At 32.8% G+C, this 16,245-nt stretch overlaps 1 protein-coding gene across 1 annotated transcript; it reads left to right on the top strand.

Annotated features, from left to right (window-relative positions):
* The first annotated feature begins 5,987 nt into the window (after positions 1-5,987).
* LOC132625836 (65-kDa microtubule-associated protein 6-like) lies at positions 5,988-13,894 on the top strand. The gene is made up of 12 exons (XM_060340418.1): positions 5,988-6,929; positions 8,457-8,660; positions 9,331-9,594; positions 9,921-10,136; positions 10,209-10,364; positions 11,390-11,549; positions 11,634-11,785; positions 11,949-12,036; positions 12,118-12,191; positions 12,265-12,339; positions 12,597-12,950; positions 13,522-13,894. Exons 1-11 carry the CDS (start codon positions 6,813-6,815, stop codon positions 12,930-12,932), a joined length of 1,842 nt encoding a protein of 613 aa, XP_060196401.1. The 5' UTR covers positions 5,988-6,812; the 3' UTR covers positions 12,933-12,950; positions 13,522-13,894.
* The last annotated feature ends 2,351 nt before the right edge of the window (positions 13,895-16,245 follow it).

The following is a 16,245-nucleotide window of genomic DNA, read 5'->3' as shown; positions in this document are numbered from 1 at the left end:
CCAAATTCACGGTCAAAATAAAGAAGTTTGACTCTCAAAATCTGAATTATATCACATAAAGTGGGACACAACTAGTATCAAATCAGAGTGTGACAAACAAAATGAAACAAAGAAAATAATGCACAACACAAAAAACCGTACATCTAAATCATGAATAACATAACGTAGCAAGGGGAAATTTTGGCCTCATCTAATAACTAAACTTCGTTCCACGGAGTGTCAAACTTGAGTTCAATATTTGCTCAAAATTTATTATACTTTGTGAGCTGTGATGGAAAGGGCCAAAGTCCAAAATAGCTGTGATTTTTGGACGATTTGTTTGCTAACTTTTCTTACATCCACTAATTAAAAGATTCTGTGTCAAAGCACAGGAGTGTACGTCCCTGGATTTTGAGTGTAGTTTGTCTGTTTTGGACATAGTTGATACCAATTTATCTAAAGTGAATCTTGGTCTCACGAGTCATGATAAATGATCTTAATTAAACTTTTGCAGTCAAAGTGGGGACGTTACCAACAAACTTTTGCAAATGGAAATTGTGGATGTGTATGAACCTTGCAGCTAATAAACAACTTTTAAGAGTTTCAAATGGTACGGGTCACACGAGTACATATATCGAATTCTATGTGTTCGATAGAATTTTAGAAATTTTAATTTAAACTTTGTATTTGTGTTACAAAAATTTATGAAATAATGATCAAACCATATCTGAACAGTTACTTTTTCGCGAGTTTCACATCCCAATTAGCAGTTGTTTCCTTTTCCTATATGAAGTATCACCACCTATATATTAAAGCACACCTAGTTGAGTGAATGTTGATAGTTCAGATAGGATAACGGAATAGCTAATAGTTGGCCTAATCAGCTTTAATGTGTTGGGCTAAAACGGCCCAAAGATACTCTTAACATGATGTGATATTGTTCGCTTTGGGCCAAGCCTGCACGGTTTTCCCCAAATAACAAAGCAAGCAAAAATAAATCGAATGGAAGAGACACCAAATTTACGTGGTAAAACCCCTTCAAGGTGAAGAGGAAACATCCACGGGACCTCCAACCCACAAAAGCTCCACTATAATTAACAAGAGTTACAACAATGTTCTCCAAATGGCTACAACAACAACACGATTTTCATTATCGCCTTCTTTCTTGTCTCTCTTAAACTTGTACCAATGTTTCTTGATGTGCCCTTTCAAGTGACAATAGTCATATGTAAGAGTATTGTACCTGGAGGATCTTGACTTGCTTCTACTTTTGCCTCTGTCATTCTGACCTCTGAAGTTACTTCAGTAACCAAAACATCAGAGTGTGAAGTTGAAGAAGACGAAGCTTGAGATCTTCTTCTCATCTCTTCATTCAAAACAACACTTTTAGCATATTCCACAGTTACACCATCACTGGGAGCAGAATTAGTCAAAGAAACTCTAAGAGTTTCCCAAGAATCTGGCAGAGTATTAAGAAGCCAAAGTCCCTGTAATTCTTCATCAAACTTGACACCCATTCCAGACAGCTGAACAAGAATACCCTGAAAATCATTAATATGATCAGAAATAGGGTTACCCTCTTTGTATCTAATATTCATCAATTGTTTCAATAGGAACAACTTATTATTACCTACTTGTGAGACAAACATAGGTAAATGCAATTTCTTGACAAATAGAAGATCTTTCATCTTGCTTTTCCAAATATGATAATTACTGCCATTTAAACAAGCCATCTTGCTCATATTTGCCTCCATCATTCAATTAGACAATCAACGCAACCAAATACAACCACAAGCTCTGATACCACTTGTTGGGCTAAAACGGCCCAAGGATACTCTTAACATGATGTGATATTGTCCACTTTGGGCCAAGCCCGCACGGTTTTCCCGAAAAGGCCTCACATCATTAAGAGTATCCAACTCCTTATAAATAGTTTCATTTTCTTTTCAGCTATTAATGTGGTACTTTGTTCGCACACCCAACAGAATGTGTGTTTTAATATATAGATGATGATTGGTAAGATAGAAAAAGAGAACAATTGATAGTTATTGAGGTGTGACACTCACGAAACAGTGATAATTGTTTTTGATCCTTTACTAAAAATTTATTTACATGATCTACTTAATAAACATATATAAACTAAAATTTTTAATCCCCACCTCAAATATATGCACCGATACTTTAGAGTTGTGTCGGTGTTAGAAAAGTATGTACGACACTTTGATGACTGTGAGGTCCACTAAGACCACCACACGGCCATAACTGGATTAGCTTTAACAAATAAAATTAATTAAGTTTAGGTTCTGGGGTCGAGTGTTTCACTGGGTATAATATTTTTGTTTCACTTAGGCGAGTTTTTGGCCAAAAATATTCCTAAAAATATACTAAAACTTAAGATACATCCAAACAATCACAATGAATAGAAAAATATCCTTAATTGTCCAGAATTTTGCATGTTTCATCTATTCCTTAGACTATGTTAAAAACTAATAAATCTGGCAAATCAGTCCACCAATCTGGGTTAAGAACTTAATTTGTCCGTATCATTTTTTCTTTCCTTAGTTTCTACTTTCTAGTGTCAAATTTTTGTTAGAGGAACGAATTTATAATAGTTTAGCTTAGGACAGTTCGTAATAAAAGTGGTATTCGACAATTTATTCGAGTTCAGGACTCAGCGATGTTCTTTCGGTGATATTTAGACAATTTTGTTTTTGTGATACTTAATTAAAGTTGAGTTTTTTTTTTTTTTGTTACAAGTATAATTTTACTGACTTGGTAAAATAAAACAAATTTTGAGTGATCATTTATATAAAATTACCCTTTGAAGAACACATGCATTATTGCATAGTTGCATTACGTCATCATCTTGTTGTTGGATATTATTTAATTTTCTTGTCATCCTTAATTCATAACATCAATTATTAGGATTACTGTTTCATAACATCAATTATTAGGATTAGTGTTTGCTAATCTAGGTGAGAACTATCATAGTATCATCACTTTTCTCCAGTTGTATTCATCGACCTAATCCCACCAAACTAATCACTGTTGATATAAAGTATAAACTATAAACGGGTAGGGAGACTAAATTTAGATAAAATGTCACACACATCAAAAACTTGAAATTAGGTTGCAGCGATAATACTAATACATCAATCACGGTCTCAAGCCCTTGATTATTTACCTTGATAAACATTACTAGCATATTAATATACCTGCAGGTAAATGAAAGAGAAGTTGTTTACTTATGATCTTATATCCATGTTTATACTATCAGAAATTGCTAATTTCTAACGGGCATCCTGTTAGAAATTAAGTACTCATCGCGGTAAAGGATTTTGGATGGAGAGTTCATTGAAAATGTTACTGAAACTCATCGAAATGTTACTGACAAGCTAAATTCTGACGGATTTAGTCGGAAATTAGCGATGTTCTCGTTAAAATTTTGAGGGTAAAGGGGTGGGTTTGGGCGGGGGGGGGGGGGGGGGGGGGAGGGGGCATATATGAAAGTTCACACAATAATTGCGTCAATGTGTGGTATAAAAAATGCAACTTTCGCACAATTGTGTGAAGCATTTTGCTACAATACTGTCACACTTCGATAAAATGATAACAAAATTTTGTAAAAAAATTCAAATAATTAATAAACCGTTGGAAACTAAACTTAAAAGGCTATCAGCTTCCTTAAAAAAAGCATACTACATGTTCTTCCTATATATATTTGTGTTATATATTTTTGGAGTTAGGTCATGTTTCACTGGTGAGAATAATTGGATCTCTTGCCTCGATCATGCATATATACATTACCCTCCAACTCTTCTTATCTTATAACGTTCACATTAATTAACTCCCAAATAATTCCATTTCATTTTACCAACCACACATTTTATTCCATTCCAATCTCAACCACAACTAACACATATTGTTTAATACAAAAACACGTCATAACAATCAAGCTTAACGCTTTAACTAGTACATAAATGCTCACTTTACATGAGCATTTGTGCAAAGTTTGGCACTTTATAGAAAAGGAAAAGCAAGACAATTATAGCATCTAACCACGAAATATTCATTTTATTATGCAAATGTATACATCATGAGCAGTAAAATTAAAAAGTAAAAAACAAAAAAGTGATTGAAAAATAAGAAAAACGACTTTTGAAATAGTAAGAATATGTCCCATGCAAAGTTGGCTATAATTGTAAGTACCATATGTAGGAATCAAATCTTAACCGATATTTTACGATGAGCATAAGGCGAAAGAGTTTGAAAAGAACATTGGTTTCTTTTCTATTAAAAAACAAACTTTTAAAACTTGTGGTATAAAATAAATTTTAGATATTTTAGTGATTATAAATATGCATGCGTTTATATTAAAATGAGCATTTTAAATTAAATTATTTCAAATATAGAATGATCATGACATTCTTTTAAAGATAAATTAAAAAATAAAGTATGCCGCAGATTGCCAAAAAATTTAAATTTTTTCTATCAAATTTACTTTTCAGTCATCATTGTAATATTTCTCATCCACTTTTATTATATAGAGAAGGGAAATACCCTGAATTATTGAAACACTACAAAAAGAATTTGAATTATTTACGAACTTTATCTCTAATCTGTCGCTAAATTGTTTGCACTTATCAAATTTCTTTTGCTAATCTCCATCGCTAAATAGAATTAGCAACATATTTGTTGTTTAGCTTTTGTCAATCGCTAATTCTTATTTTTTTAGTAGTGAAAATAGAGCATTAAATCCTCCGTTTTACTTTTTAACACAAAAATACATATATTCTAACAGGAAAAAAAATATTTTTATACCAAAAACAAATAAATGATAATTTATTTTCAATAATTTAAGTACATTTTTTAAAAAATCTTTTGGTCCTAGTGTACAATTCTTAACAGCTGGCGTCACTGCTGGAAGTCTGGAACCTTCTAAACCACGCGCTTATTCGCACGTGAAGCTCACGCTGCATTTTAGTTATTGAGATCTGTAGAGCAGCAGAATTTAAGGAGAGTGAGGCAAAAAATGTGTTCTTCCTAAATTTTTCATGTTGGAAATTGGAATATATCTATTCACATATCACATGGTTTATATCATTGGCTTGACAGAAGAAAATAGTAGTATTAAAAATATGAATAAGCTTGAAACAGACCAATCATTCTTTAATGATATGATGATCTACTTCGTATTCTAATCATTGATAATAATTGGAATTACTCAGTACTCTTTCTGTTTCAATACAAATGAATTTCTGATTTTTTTTTTTTTAATGTCCATAATAAATGAATTTTTCAAAGGCAAAAAATATAGTATTAATTTTTTTTTTTTCAGAATTATCCATCACTTTAATGAGTCAAAAACTATGTTTGATTGGACACAAAACTTTAAAAAAGAATTTTTTAAAAGAAGATTATAATTTAAAATAAGTTACAAACATTTATATAAGTATAAAGCAATTCAAAGGTAAAATTAAATTATTTTTAAATAAAAAACATAAAATACTTCCTTCTATTCGAAAAAATTAAATTATTTTCAAATAAAAACATAAAATGCTTTCTCCTATTCGCTTCTCGAAAGTTAATTTGATGAAAATATATACTTTAAAATATTAATAAAAATTTACATAGTTTGCATGTGCTCTGGTATCACATAATTTAGTTGGTGTTAATATTCTTTCTTCAAAATTGCTGTGAACTGGTTCCCATTTTGCATTGTTGTTGCTTTCTTTTATGTATTCACTTTTTAAAATTGCTTTTTACCTAAATCGAGGGTCTATCGGAAACAACATCTACGAAGTATGAGTAAGATCTGCGTACAATCCACCCTCCCTATACTCCACCTATGAAATTACACTAGATATGTTGTTGTTACTCGAAAAGTGAGAAATGTCCTATAAATTGAAACAGAAAAAATATTATTTTATAAACTAAAAATGATATAAAATTGAGATATATATTTCTATTTTCAAAGCTGGATTGTCCTGCAGTTGAAGCATCTCTTCTCACTTCTTCTTGTTCCACAGATAGAAAAAAAAGTGAACCAACCAACATAAAAAACTGAGCTAAAATCAGCTCAAAAAGCAACATATCTTTCCCAATTAATTCTTCATTTGTTAGTAAATTCTGTTAGAAGTACTCAGTTGTTCTTTTTCTGTACCTAACTTCCATTTTCTTTGTTTTATCCTAAAGTAAACAGCACAAAAAAGAACCAAGAAACGAAGTTACTAAGGAAAGCAAAGTTTATATTTGTCTTTTTTATATAGTTGTTGGCTTGGTGGTTATTACCTAATTTGAGGAAACTTCACAGTTCAAATATCATAAAGGAAACATTCTTTTAAAAAAATAAATATTTTGGGGTTTGTAATACGTTCCCTTTACGTGTATATTCTTTACGTTTTAAGTAATAGTCTCTTTTTGGGTTGATAATGACTCATTCTGTTACCATACAAAAATAATTATATGAATGTTTTTATCTTAAAGTTTGTTTTATTTTCTTAAAAAACAATTGTATTGTGGCTTTCTATTTTGCTGATCAAAAATCATATGATTTAGTATTAGTATAAGAAAGGAAACATTCTTTTAAAGATTTTTATCTTTTAAGTATATGTGTCTTTTTGGGTTGATAGTGACTTGTTCTGTTACCATAAGAAGTACTATGAATTGGTTTATCTAGAAGTTTGTTCTTTTTTTTTTAAAAAAAAAAAAAAGAATTGTACTATCATTAGCTTCTTTTTCTGTTGATTGAAAAGACTTGAGGATAAAAGTACTTTTTTCCAGTTTGGCTTTTTATTCTTCTGTTCATATTTAGCTTTTTTTGTGGTTTGTGAATGAGAAAGAAAGGGGAATATTATCATTCATTACCAGAAGGTATGATGGAATTTGCAAGTCCATGTTGCAGTGTCCATATGAGTTCCACTTGCCAAACTTTACTTAAAGAACTAGAGGTATTTCCCTTTTTGTTTCTTGATTTTGCTGCTTTAGGAAAGCTTTCATTCTTGTTCTTTCATAGGGAAATTTGGGTATTTATTGAGGGAATGTTCTGTTTATAGGAACCTTATTAATGATTCTTGAATTTTTATTTCTTGATAATCCAAAGTTTCTTGCTTAAATTGTCATAGATTTGGACAAGTTGCTTGCTTATCTACATGATCACTTATTTGCCTTGAGTGGGGTTTTAATGATTTGGCAGTTGGCATGAGTATTATCACTATCATGGTAGCTCAATTGAGTTGGAATATAGTTCCCCTTTGCACTATTTTCAAAATTTATTGCTTATGTTTGGGTATTTATTGAGGGAATGTTCTGTTTACAGGAACCTTATTAATGATTCTTGAATTTTTATTTCTTGATATTCCAAAGTTTCTTGCTTAAATTTTCATAATATGGACAATTTTTTTTGCTTAACTAAGTGATCACTTTTTGCATTGAGTGGTCTGTTAATGATTTGGCAGTTGGCATGATTATTCTCATTATGATGGTAGCTCAATTGAGTTGGAAACTTGGAATAGTTCCCTTCTGCACTTATTTCAAAATTTATTGCTTTAATTTTCATAAATTTGGACAAATTTCTGTGTTTTGTGGAAGTGTATTGATTTGAGTCGTATTTTGCTACTTGGCTGTAGATTGGGACTTGAACATAATTAATCACTTTTTTGCTTTGAGTGGTCTGTTAATGTTTTGGCAATTGGAATGAGTGTTCTGTTAATGTTTTGGCAATTGGCATGAGTGTTCTATCATGATAGCTCAATTGAGCTGGAATAGTTCATTCCCTTTTTGCATTATTTTAGGTAAGTTGAAATCATGTAGTTTTTTCTTTTTTAATAACAGATTCCACCTTGGTGGAGGTTAGGCCATGACCCCGACTTGTGAGTTATCAAAAAGGATTAGTACACGGAGGAGGACATATACCTTAGCCTCCAGAGAATGATGAAGTATAATAAAGTTCGATTCTTTGTACATATGCATAAAGGAAGAATAAAGTTCATTCCTTTTGCTACTCGGCTGATGAGAGGGACTAGAAGAGTTCTGATGGGAATAATTAATGCTTTCATTGGCTTCGAATTCTTGTGTACCTTATCGTTGATTTAGTCGATCATCTAAGATGTTGTCTAAATTTTCTGTCATATGAATAATCCTAACTAATTCGATGCTGAGGTATAGTTGATTGATTGTAGTTAGAATTAAGAATCTTCAATTGCTAAATTCTTGTGCTTCTGTAAGTGTCTTAGTTTGATTTTCTCATCAATTAGTCGTGTTGGTGAATACTGAATATTCATGTAATCATGTCCAACTTTTTCCTTGTTTATTGAGCAAGGAGTTAAAAGGGCAAAAATCATGGAGTTCCTAAAATGTTTGCTAAATTTGATACTAGTAGTTTTCTTTCCCTGTATATGGGAGAAAATGAATTCAGTGAATCAAGTTAGAACTAGGAATATACAACCCTTATTTGACTGTATTTATGTGATGTTCAGCAAATATGGAAGGACATTGGAGAGACTGAAGCTGATAAAAACCGTATGTTGTCGGAGCTGGAGAGGGATTGTTTGGAAGTATACCGAAGAAAAGTTGAAGAAGCTTCCAATAGAAAATCATGTCTTCATCAATCTGTTGCTACCAAAGAAGCCGAGGTTGCAACGTTAATGGCTGCTCTTGGTGAACTCAATATTAATTCACTGGTAAGAACTCTTCTCCAGTTCTCCTTGTGTTGGAAAAATTATAGAAGATTACCCACTTTTGTGTTTACAATTTTCTGTTCCCTTAATCTATTAGTGCTGCTTTCTCTTTAAGATAAAGGGATGTGCTAAAAGTCTTGAATAGGTTGAAGGTTGATATATGAACTTCTACAAATGTTAGTTTTCCTCTTTTTTGTTCCCCTCCCTATATGGTTAAATACTTAGATGTAACTAATATTAAGGCTTAATACATCAACCAGTAAATTTCATTTAGACACTCGAACTACTATTGTTCCAATTGAGCACCTGAACACATGATAAAGTGTTCCTGCTAATGTGTGTAATTAAAGGAGATGATATATTTTATGTGGTTAACTACCTAATAGACGCTTGAGAACACGCGCAAAATATTTTCTAAAATTTGAATGGAAAATGTCTAATAGGAACGCTTTTATCACGTATTCAGGTGCTCAATTGGAACAAGTCGTAATTCGAATATCAAAATGAAATTTACTCTCAAGTTTAAGGGGCTATCAATGTATTAAGTCTAATAGTAATTATCAAATCCTTTTGAATTTTTTTCTTATTGATAGGTCCATTTTGATACTTTAAAAGTCAAGCAAACATCATTCGTATTCTAATGTTTCAAGACCGTGCTTTCTCAACTCAACAGATAAAGCCAGAGAAGAAGTCAGCGTCATTGAAGGAGCAACTGGCACTAGTTACACCACTTATAGATGATTTAAGAGTTAAGAAAGATGAAAGAGTTAAGCAGTTTGCAGATGTAAAGGCACAAATCGACAAGATAAGTAGTGAGATTTCCGAGTATTTTAATATCATCAATGCTATGAGTTCCTTAAATCAGGAAAATCACGACTTATCGCTGAGAAACCTCTCCGAATACCAATCTCATCTTCGTGCTCTTCAAAAGGAAAAGGTATGCATGGATTGACTTGCATTTTAACAAGGAACAACACCTCATGCTTAACCATCATGAGTGTTGTACTTTTGGTTATGTTGAGTATACGTTTTTGGGATTTTTTCATTTTTGGCTCGTTGGCCGAAATTAATTACGGGCGGTAGCCAAAATATACAAAGCATATACACGGGTTATGTATATTATATGTATATTTATGTATACTATCTGTTTATTATATGTATATTTATACTTAATATACATAACCTATACATTTGCTGGCTATTCTATTAATTAGATCACTGAAAGGCATTGGACTGTAATTATCTCATTTTTTATGCTTGCAGGCTGAGCGGATCCAAAAAGTTTTGGACTGTGTAAATGAGGTTCACTCTTTGTGTGGTGTGCTAGGTCTGGATTTTGGAAAAACTGTGAGTGATGTGCATCCGAGCTTGCACAAAACAAGCTTGGGACAATCCACTAACATTAGCGCCAGTGCATTGGAAAGTCTAGAACAGGCCATCATCAGACTGAAGACGGAAAGAAAAGTTCGATATCAGAAGGTATTGCTTACTTTACTTCTCTCTTCTCTTAGCTTTTCTTCTTTTCCAATTTTAATATAATCACTGATGCAGCTAAAAGATGTTGCTGGATTGTTGGTTGAGCTTTGGACCTTAATGGATACAACCAGAGAAGAAAAGAGTAAGTTATCGAGGATCACTTCCGTTCTTTGTCTTTCTGAGGCAGAGGTTACAGAACCAGGTGCTCTTTCGTTGGAGGTTATTCAACAGGTTTGTGAGCATTTACAATCTTTTCAAACTTTCTGCCTTGCAAAGAATTTGGAGAAACTTTATGTCTCACCGAATCACAGGTTGAGATATTGATATCATGCATAAAGCTAATGATATTTCATAACTAATTGATTGAGCAGCTGCCCATAGACCACCTAAAAAGGAATATTTATAATTTGATCCATATCCCGACATAAGAAATGCAATCCCTACTACATCTGCCTATGATATTTACTATATTTCATACGTTTCAGATATAGCACGTCCCTTTTTTTTTTTTTTTTTTACTATATGAAAGCCACACTTCGACACCTGAGATCCCGTAAGGAGCAGCTACTTCTGCAGGAGCATAATCTATTTCCTGGTTAAATATATTACGAGATGTTTTTCATACTTTCCACATTCAGTTCTAGCTAGTTTCAAGATACCAGCAAACCAAGGAAAAAAAATAAAGCTCCGAGCAAATCTTCTATAGAGCGTACCCTTAGTTTCTACTCTTTCTCTATTCTAAAACTAAATGAAAAAAGAAAAAGAAGCCAATTTTTTGTCTATGGACCCCTTCCACCAGATTACTTTACTATCTGTAATTCATTCAAAAGAGTGAAGAAACTGGTTTAACAAAAAGGCTCGGAAGAGAAGAGGCGAAAAGGCTAGCGAGGAAGAATTCTTTTTCTCTTTCATAGCGCCGCACAATGGAGACAATGTAGTGCTAGACATTCTGTTCTCACAACTTCTCGTTGTGATTTCCCTTAACTGACTCGACACTGATAATAAGGTCAATCATTAATAAATTTTGCATAAAGGCAGTAGTATACCTCATAATAGGATTCTAATGAAACTGACGAAGCATAGAGTTAATGTACTAATGCATTGGATTGATTTCCCACAATTGCAACCATTGATCTGTCACTGAATATTATCCATACGTGCTAAATGGCTGATCGTAGTGACTACTTGTAGTGGACAATTTCTCAGGCTGTAGAGAAGTTTTGGTTTTGTCTATGACATTGTATTGATTTTGATAGGTATCGACAGAAGTTGAGAGGCTAACCAAATTGAAAGCAAGCAGGATGAAAGAATTGGTCATAAAAAGGAGGATTGAGCTGGAGGACATATGCTACAGAAACCATATTGAACCTGATCCAAGTACTTCAGCCGATAAATCTAGTGCAATGATAGACTCTGGTATGACATCAAATCTTGGTTACACAAATCTGTATTCCTCTAAGACGTCCGCATACGGAACTGAGTCCAATCTTCATTTTGAAGGTCTCGTGGACCCCTGTGAACTCCTGGCAAATATTGAAGCACAAATAAGCAAAGCAGAGGATGAAGCTTTAAGTCGAAAAGATATAATGGATAGAATAGACTGGTGGCTTTCTGCTTGTGAGGAGGAAAACTGGCTTGAAGATTATAACCAGGTATAAATCAAATGAATTCCTGTAGACCAATGACATGGCTTATCATAGAACTCCATCTTCTACTGTACTGATTAATCCAGTTACTCTAGTTTTCCTTATGATGTGTGTGTTAATTATAGATTTACTTTGTCCAATGTTTAAGTAGCGGTTTTCCTGTTATCAGGATTATAAACGTTACAGTGGTGGAAGAGGTGCTCACATTAACTTAAAGCGGGCTGAACAAGCTAGAATTAAAGTGACTAAGATTCCAGGTACATATTCTGGCTTTTTTTTATTGTCGTTTTATCTCTGTAGTCTGTAAAAAAAACTGAAATCAACTGCATTTTTTCCAGTCGTGGTTAACACTTTGATTAACAAGACACTAGCTTGGGAAGATGAGAAACAAAAGTTGTTTATTTATGATGGGGTAAGTTCTCCTCCACCTAGAGTTATCTTTTTTGTTTGTGCTGCTTTTCAAATGAACTGAACTCTACTTGTAGGTGAGATTGGTGTCAATATTGGAGGATTACAAATTGGTTAGACAGCAGAAAGAAGAGGCAAAGAAACGGGCTCGGGTAAGTCAAATATTCTCATCTATAAATCAATATTCATTACCAGAAAAAACTGGAGTTAGCTACGCATTTCATCGCTAATCTGTTGCTAAATTGTGAAATGTTATAGCGAGCAAATCAATCAGTATTATGTTTGAGTATAATATAACATAACATAACATGAAAGATCAGTTCCAAACAAAACATGGTTGTTATAGTGAAATGTTATCATAGCGGATGACTGTTATAGCGAGGTTTGACTGTATTATCTTGTTATCCAGGATCAGAAGAAACTCCACGATATGCTGTTGGCAGAGAAGGAATCTGTATACGGTTCAAAACCTAGCCCGAGAAGGAGCAGCAGCTTTAGGAAAGCAAATGGTTACCGTACCAATGGAAATGGATCTGTGACACCCTCACCGCACAGGAACTCATTTTCTTCTGCAACTCCAGAGCTCTTAACACCGCGTTCCAACTCTGTGCGGCATAATGGTTATTTCAAGGAAATGAGAAGGCTCTCTACTGTCCCTCTCAACTTCGTGGCTACGGCTAAAGAAGATACCGTGTCATTCTCTTCTATTTCGGGTCCTGAGCCAGAATCTCCACCTCAAGGCTGAAATCACAAATTGGATATAGTATGTCTTTCCTGCTTCTTGTCTTATTCCATTTTAGCTTTCGGAGTTAACCTGTCAAATCTCAATCATATTGTGGAATATAATTCAGTGTCTTTTCAATTTTAAAATTTTGATGTTAAACAATCACTTTCTTGAAAACACTTTTTCCCGCTACCCTCTCGTGATATTTTATTTAGAACTCATGAATAAAAGTTCCAATTTTTGCTTCACTGAAAAAAAATTAGAATTAGCTACGCACTTCGTCACTAAATTGCTTGTAGCTAACATAATTTTTTGATAATCAGTCGCAAATAGGAATAAAGACGAATTTTGCCGTTCAGATGCAGAATTTGTCCGTCGCGAATTACTATTTTTTTAAGTAGTGCTTCCGGGGATCATTATCTGAAATAGATGGTGTGAAAACCATCCGGTCATTCGTTTATTGTCCTCTTATTATTCTTATTTTGCTCTGCCTATTACTTTAAAGTGCATATGATTGCTTCAATTTCAAATACTATTGTTTCACCTTACTCAAGTGTCATGCTTCAGCTTGATATTTCTTTCACTTATAGTAGTCTAATTGGCTTTGCAGGGCGATGACCCTCAATTCATCCGTAGCAACTATTTCCCAGGTCACATTCAGAGATAATACACCTAAAAAACTTGTGAATACCGAAGGAGATGTACATTAGTGTAACGAGTAGAGCTTTTTGAGGACCACCTTGTGCATATGAAGATTAGCAGGTACCAGAAGATCACTGACCAATATGCATTTGGATGTGATTACTTGTTTTATCATTTATCTGTAGATATATATTGCAATACAGTTTCCACCATACTTTGTTTTTTTGGATTGAATAATGTAGGATTTTCATATGCTAGATCCCAAGAAGAGCTTGTTTCATGTATGGGTAACATTAATAACTTCATGTTCGTTTGCGTGACAAAAATAAATAAATTCTGTAGCTGGATGAAATCGAATAGCTTGCTAGATCCCAAGAAGAGCTTGTTCCCGGCAACCTAACGTTTAGTATGTACCACCAAGGCTTCTAGTGGTACTGTAGGAGTCTCTCACAAATAGGCGTGTATTCAATTTTCATGTTCCTCTTTCTCTTTTTCCCTTCCCTAATCTCTCCCAAATTATTTTTTTAAGGAAAGGGCAGCCGAATGTTCGGAGCATTCTGCGTTTAAGCAGAGTCCCAGGAAGGGCCGCACCCAAAAAGGGTGTGATATAGGCAGCCTTCCCGGATGCGAGCATTAAGTTTTTCGCATGCATAGATTATCACATTGTAACCATGACCTTAACATGGGGATGTTGTTTGGATCTAATGGTTCTATGTGGCACCTTAAAGAGACAAAAACCTTAGCTTGAGAATTTTCCATTCTTGAATTCACATGTGAGTGACCTTCTTAGTGTAACTATAGTCTATGGGGCCATGTGGATCCCCCATATTAAATATTTGGTCGTACCTATGGATTTGAAAGGTACAAATAGACAAGTTAGCCAGGCTGTGGAAGATAATTTTTCCAACGTCATTCAAGGATATTCTTGCTGTCTTGACCCTCTATTTTCTTGGCCAGCTCAACACAATCAAGATGTCATAAGAAATTGATTTTTCATTTAAATTACTAGTACTAGTAAGTTTTATTACTTTGTGTAATTACCAGCAATTCTCCCATCCCTTTTGAGAATTGGATGGAGTAATTACTTCCTCTTAATTACAGTCAATTTCGTGATGACCAAGTAATTGCCTGGCTAGACGACAAACACATCAAGATTGTATAATTACACTTAAAGTCCAATAAACACATAGTAATAAGTTTTGAGAAAAAGCCAAGCCCTTCACCAATATGAACATGTCCAATAAACACATAGTAATAAGGGTGATTTGCATAAATAGGATGTGATTTGCATAAATAGGATCATTTGCGTTTCGTTTTTTCACTTTTGTCTACGTTTAAGAATTAATACAAAAATAGCTAAGCACCACACATTTGAATGAAAAGGTACGCTTTCACAAGTTATATTGGGCAGGACATAACTTTTGTACAATTTTCATTCTACATATCTTGCTAAGTTGTTCAAAAATTTTGTCGGATTAGCAAATCTTGCCTTGTTCACCAGTTATGTCGATGTGACATAACTTTCTTACAATCTTTATTCTAACTTTTACAATCTTTACGTCATCAAATTAAGTTGGCCTACAATAACACATAACTCTTTATACTATTAGATTAAACATGGCAACCTGGAAGAAGGGGTAACTATCCACAGTAGCCACTTAAGTTGTATAAATAATGTAAAAATTATTTATATTGGCCGTATATATAATTTAAACTCGATAATAAAATAAGTAATATTAGCATTGATATGCTTAAGGAGTGGCCACATGGGACATTGATATGCTTGAGAAGTGGGCACATGTGACAGGATATATTTATCCTAAATCATAAGCAAAATTTAAATAGAGAATAATGCACGATGATTAGTCACTATTTGAAGAAAATTAAACGATTTCATTACTAATCCATGAATCTTTGAAAACATTGCCACGAAGAGTCCGGAGCCAAAATGGCTTATTTTTGCAGCCATTAGACCAAAATAGACTGCCTTTTTTTTTTATATCATAATGGGTATTTCGTTGGTTATCCAACGAAATACCCACACAAGCACTGTTCATAGCCGGATTTTTTTGTTGCATTTCGCTACACTTGTAGCGAAATGCAACAAATATATATATATATTTTTTTTGGCATTTCGTGAGTTAATCAACGAAATGCAACAATTTTTTTTTTTTTTTTGCATTTCGTGAATAAAAAAACGAAATAAGAAATTATATATATATATATATATATATATATATATATATATATTTTTGCATTTCGTGTATTAAAAAACGAAATAGGATAAAAAAAAAAATTAATTTCGTTCATATAAAAACGAAATTGGAATATATATATATATAAATTTTGCATTTCGTTGGTATATCTACGAAATAGTAAAAAAAATAAATTGTATTTCGTTTATTAAAAAGCGAAATATGAAAATAATTTTTTTTGTATTTTTGTATTTCGTTTATATAAAAAAATAGGAAAATAATTTTATTTTCATTTCGTTTATATAAAAACGAAATAGGAATACATACATATATATATATATATATATATATATATATATATTTCATATACCAATGAAATAGGATAAATATATATATATATATTTTTTGTATTTCATTTATATAAAAACGAAATAGGAAAATAATTATTTTTTTTCGTTTATATACCAACAAAATATATATTCATATAAAAAATAATA

The sequence above is a fragment of the Lycium barbarum genome, chromosome 2 (genome assembly GCF_019175385.1).
Source record: "Lycium barbarum isolate Lr01 chromosome 2, ASM1917538v2, whole genome shotgun sequence".
Classification (NCBI taxonomy): Eukaryota; Viridiplantae; Streptophyta; class Magnoliopsida; order Solanales; family Solanaceae; genus Lycium; species Lycium barbarum.
Note: the sequence above shows the minus strand (reverse complement) of the source record. Positions and strands in the feature narration are given on the sequence as shown.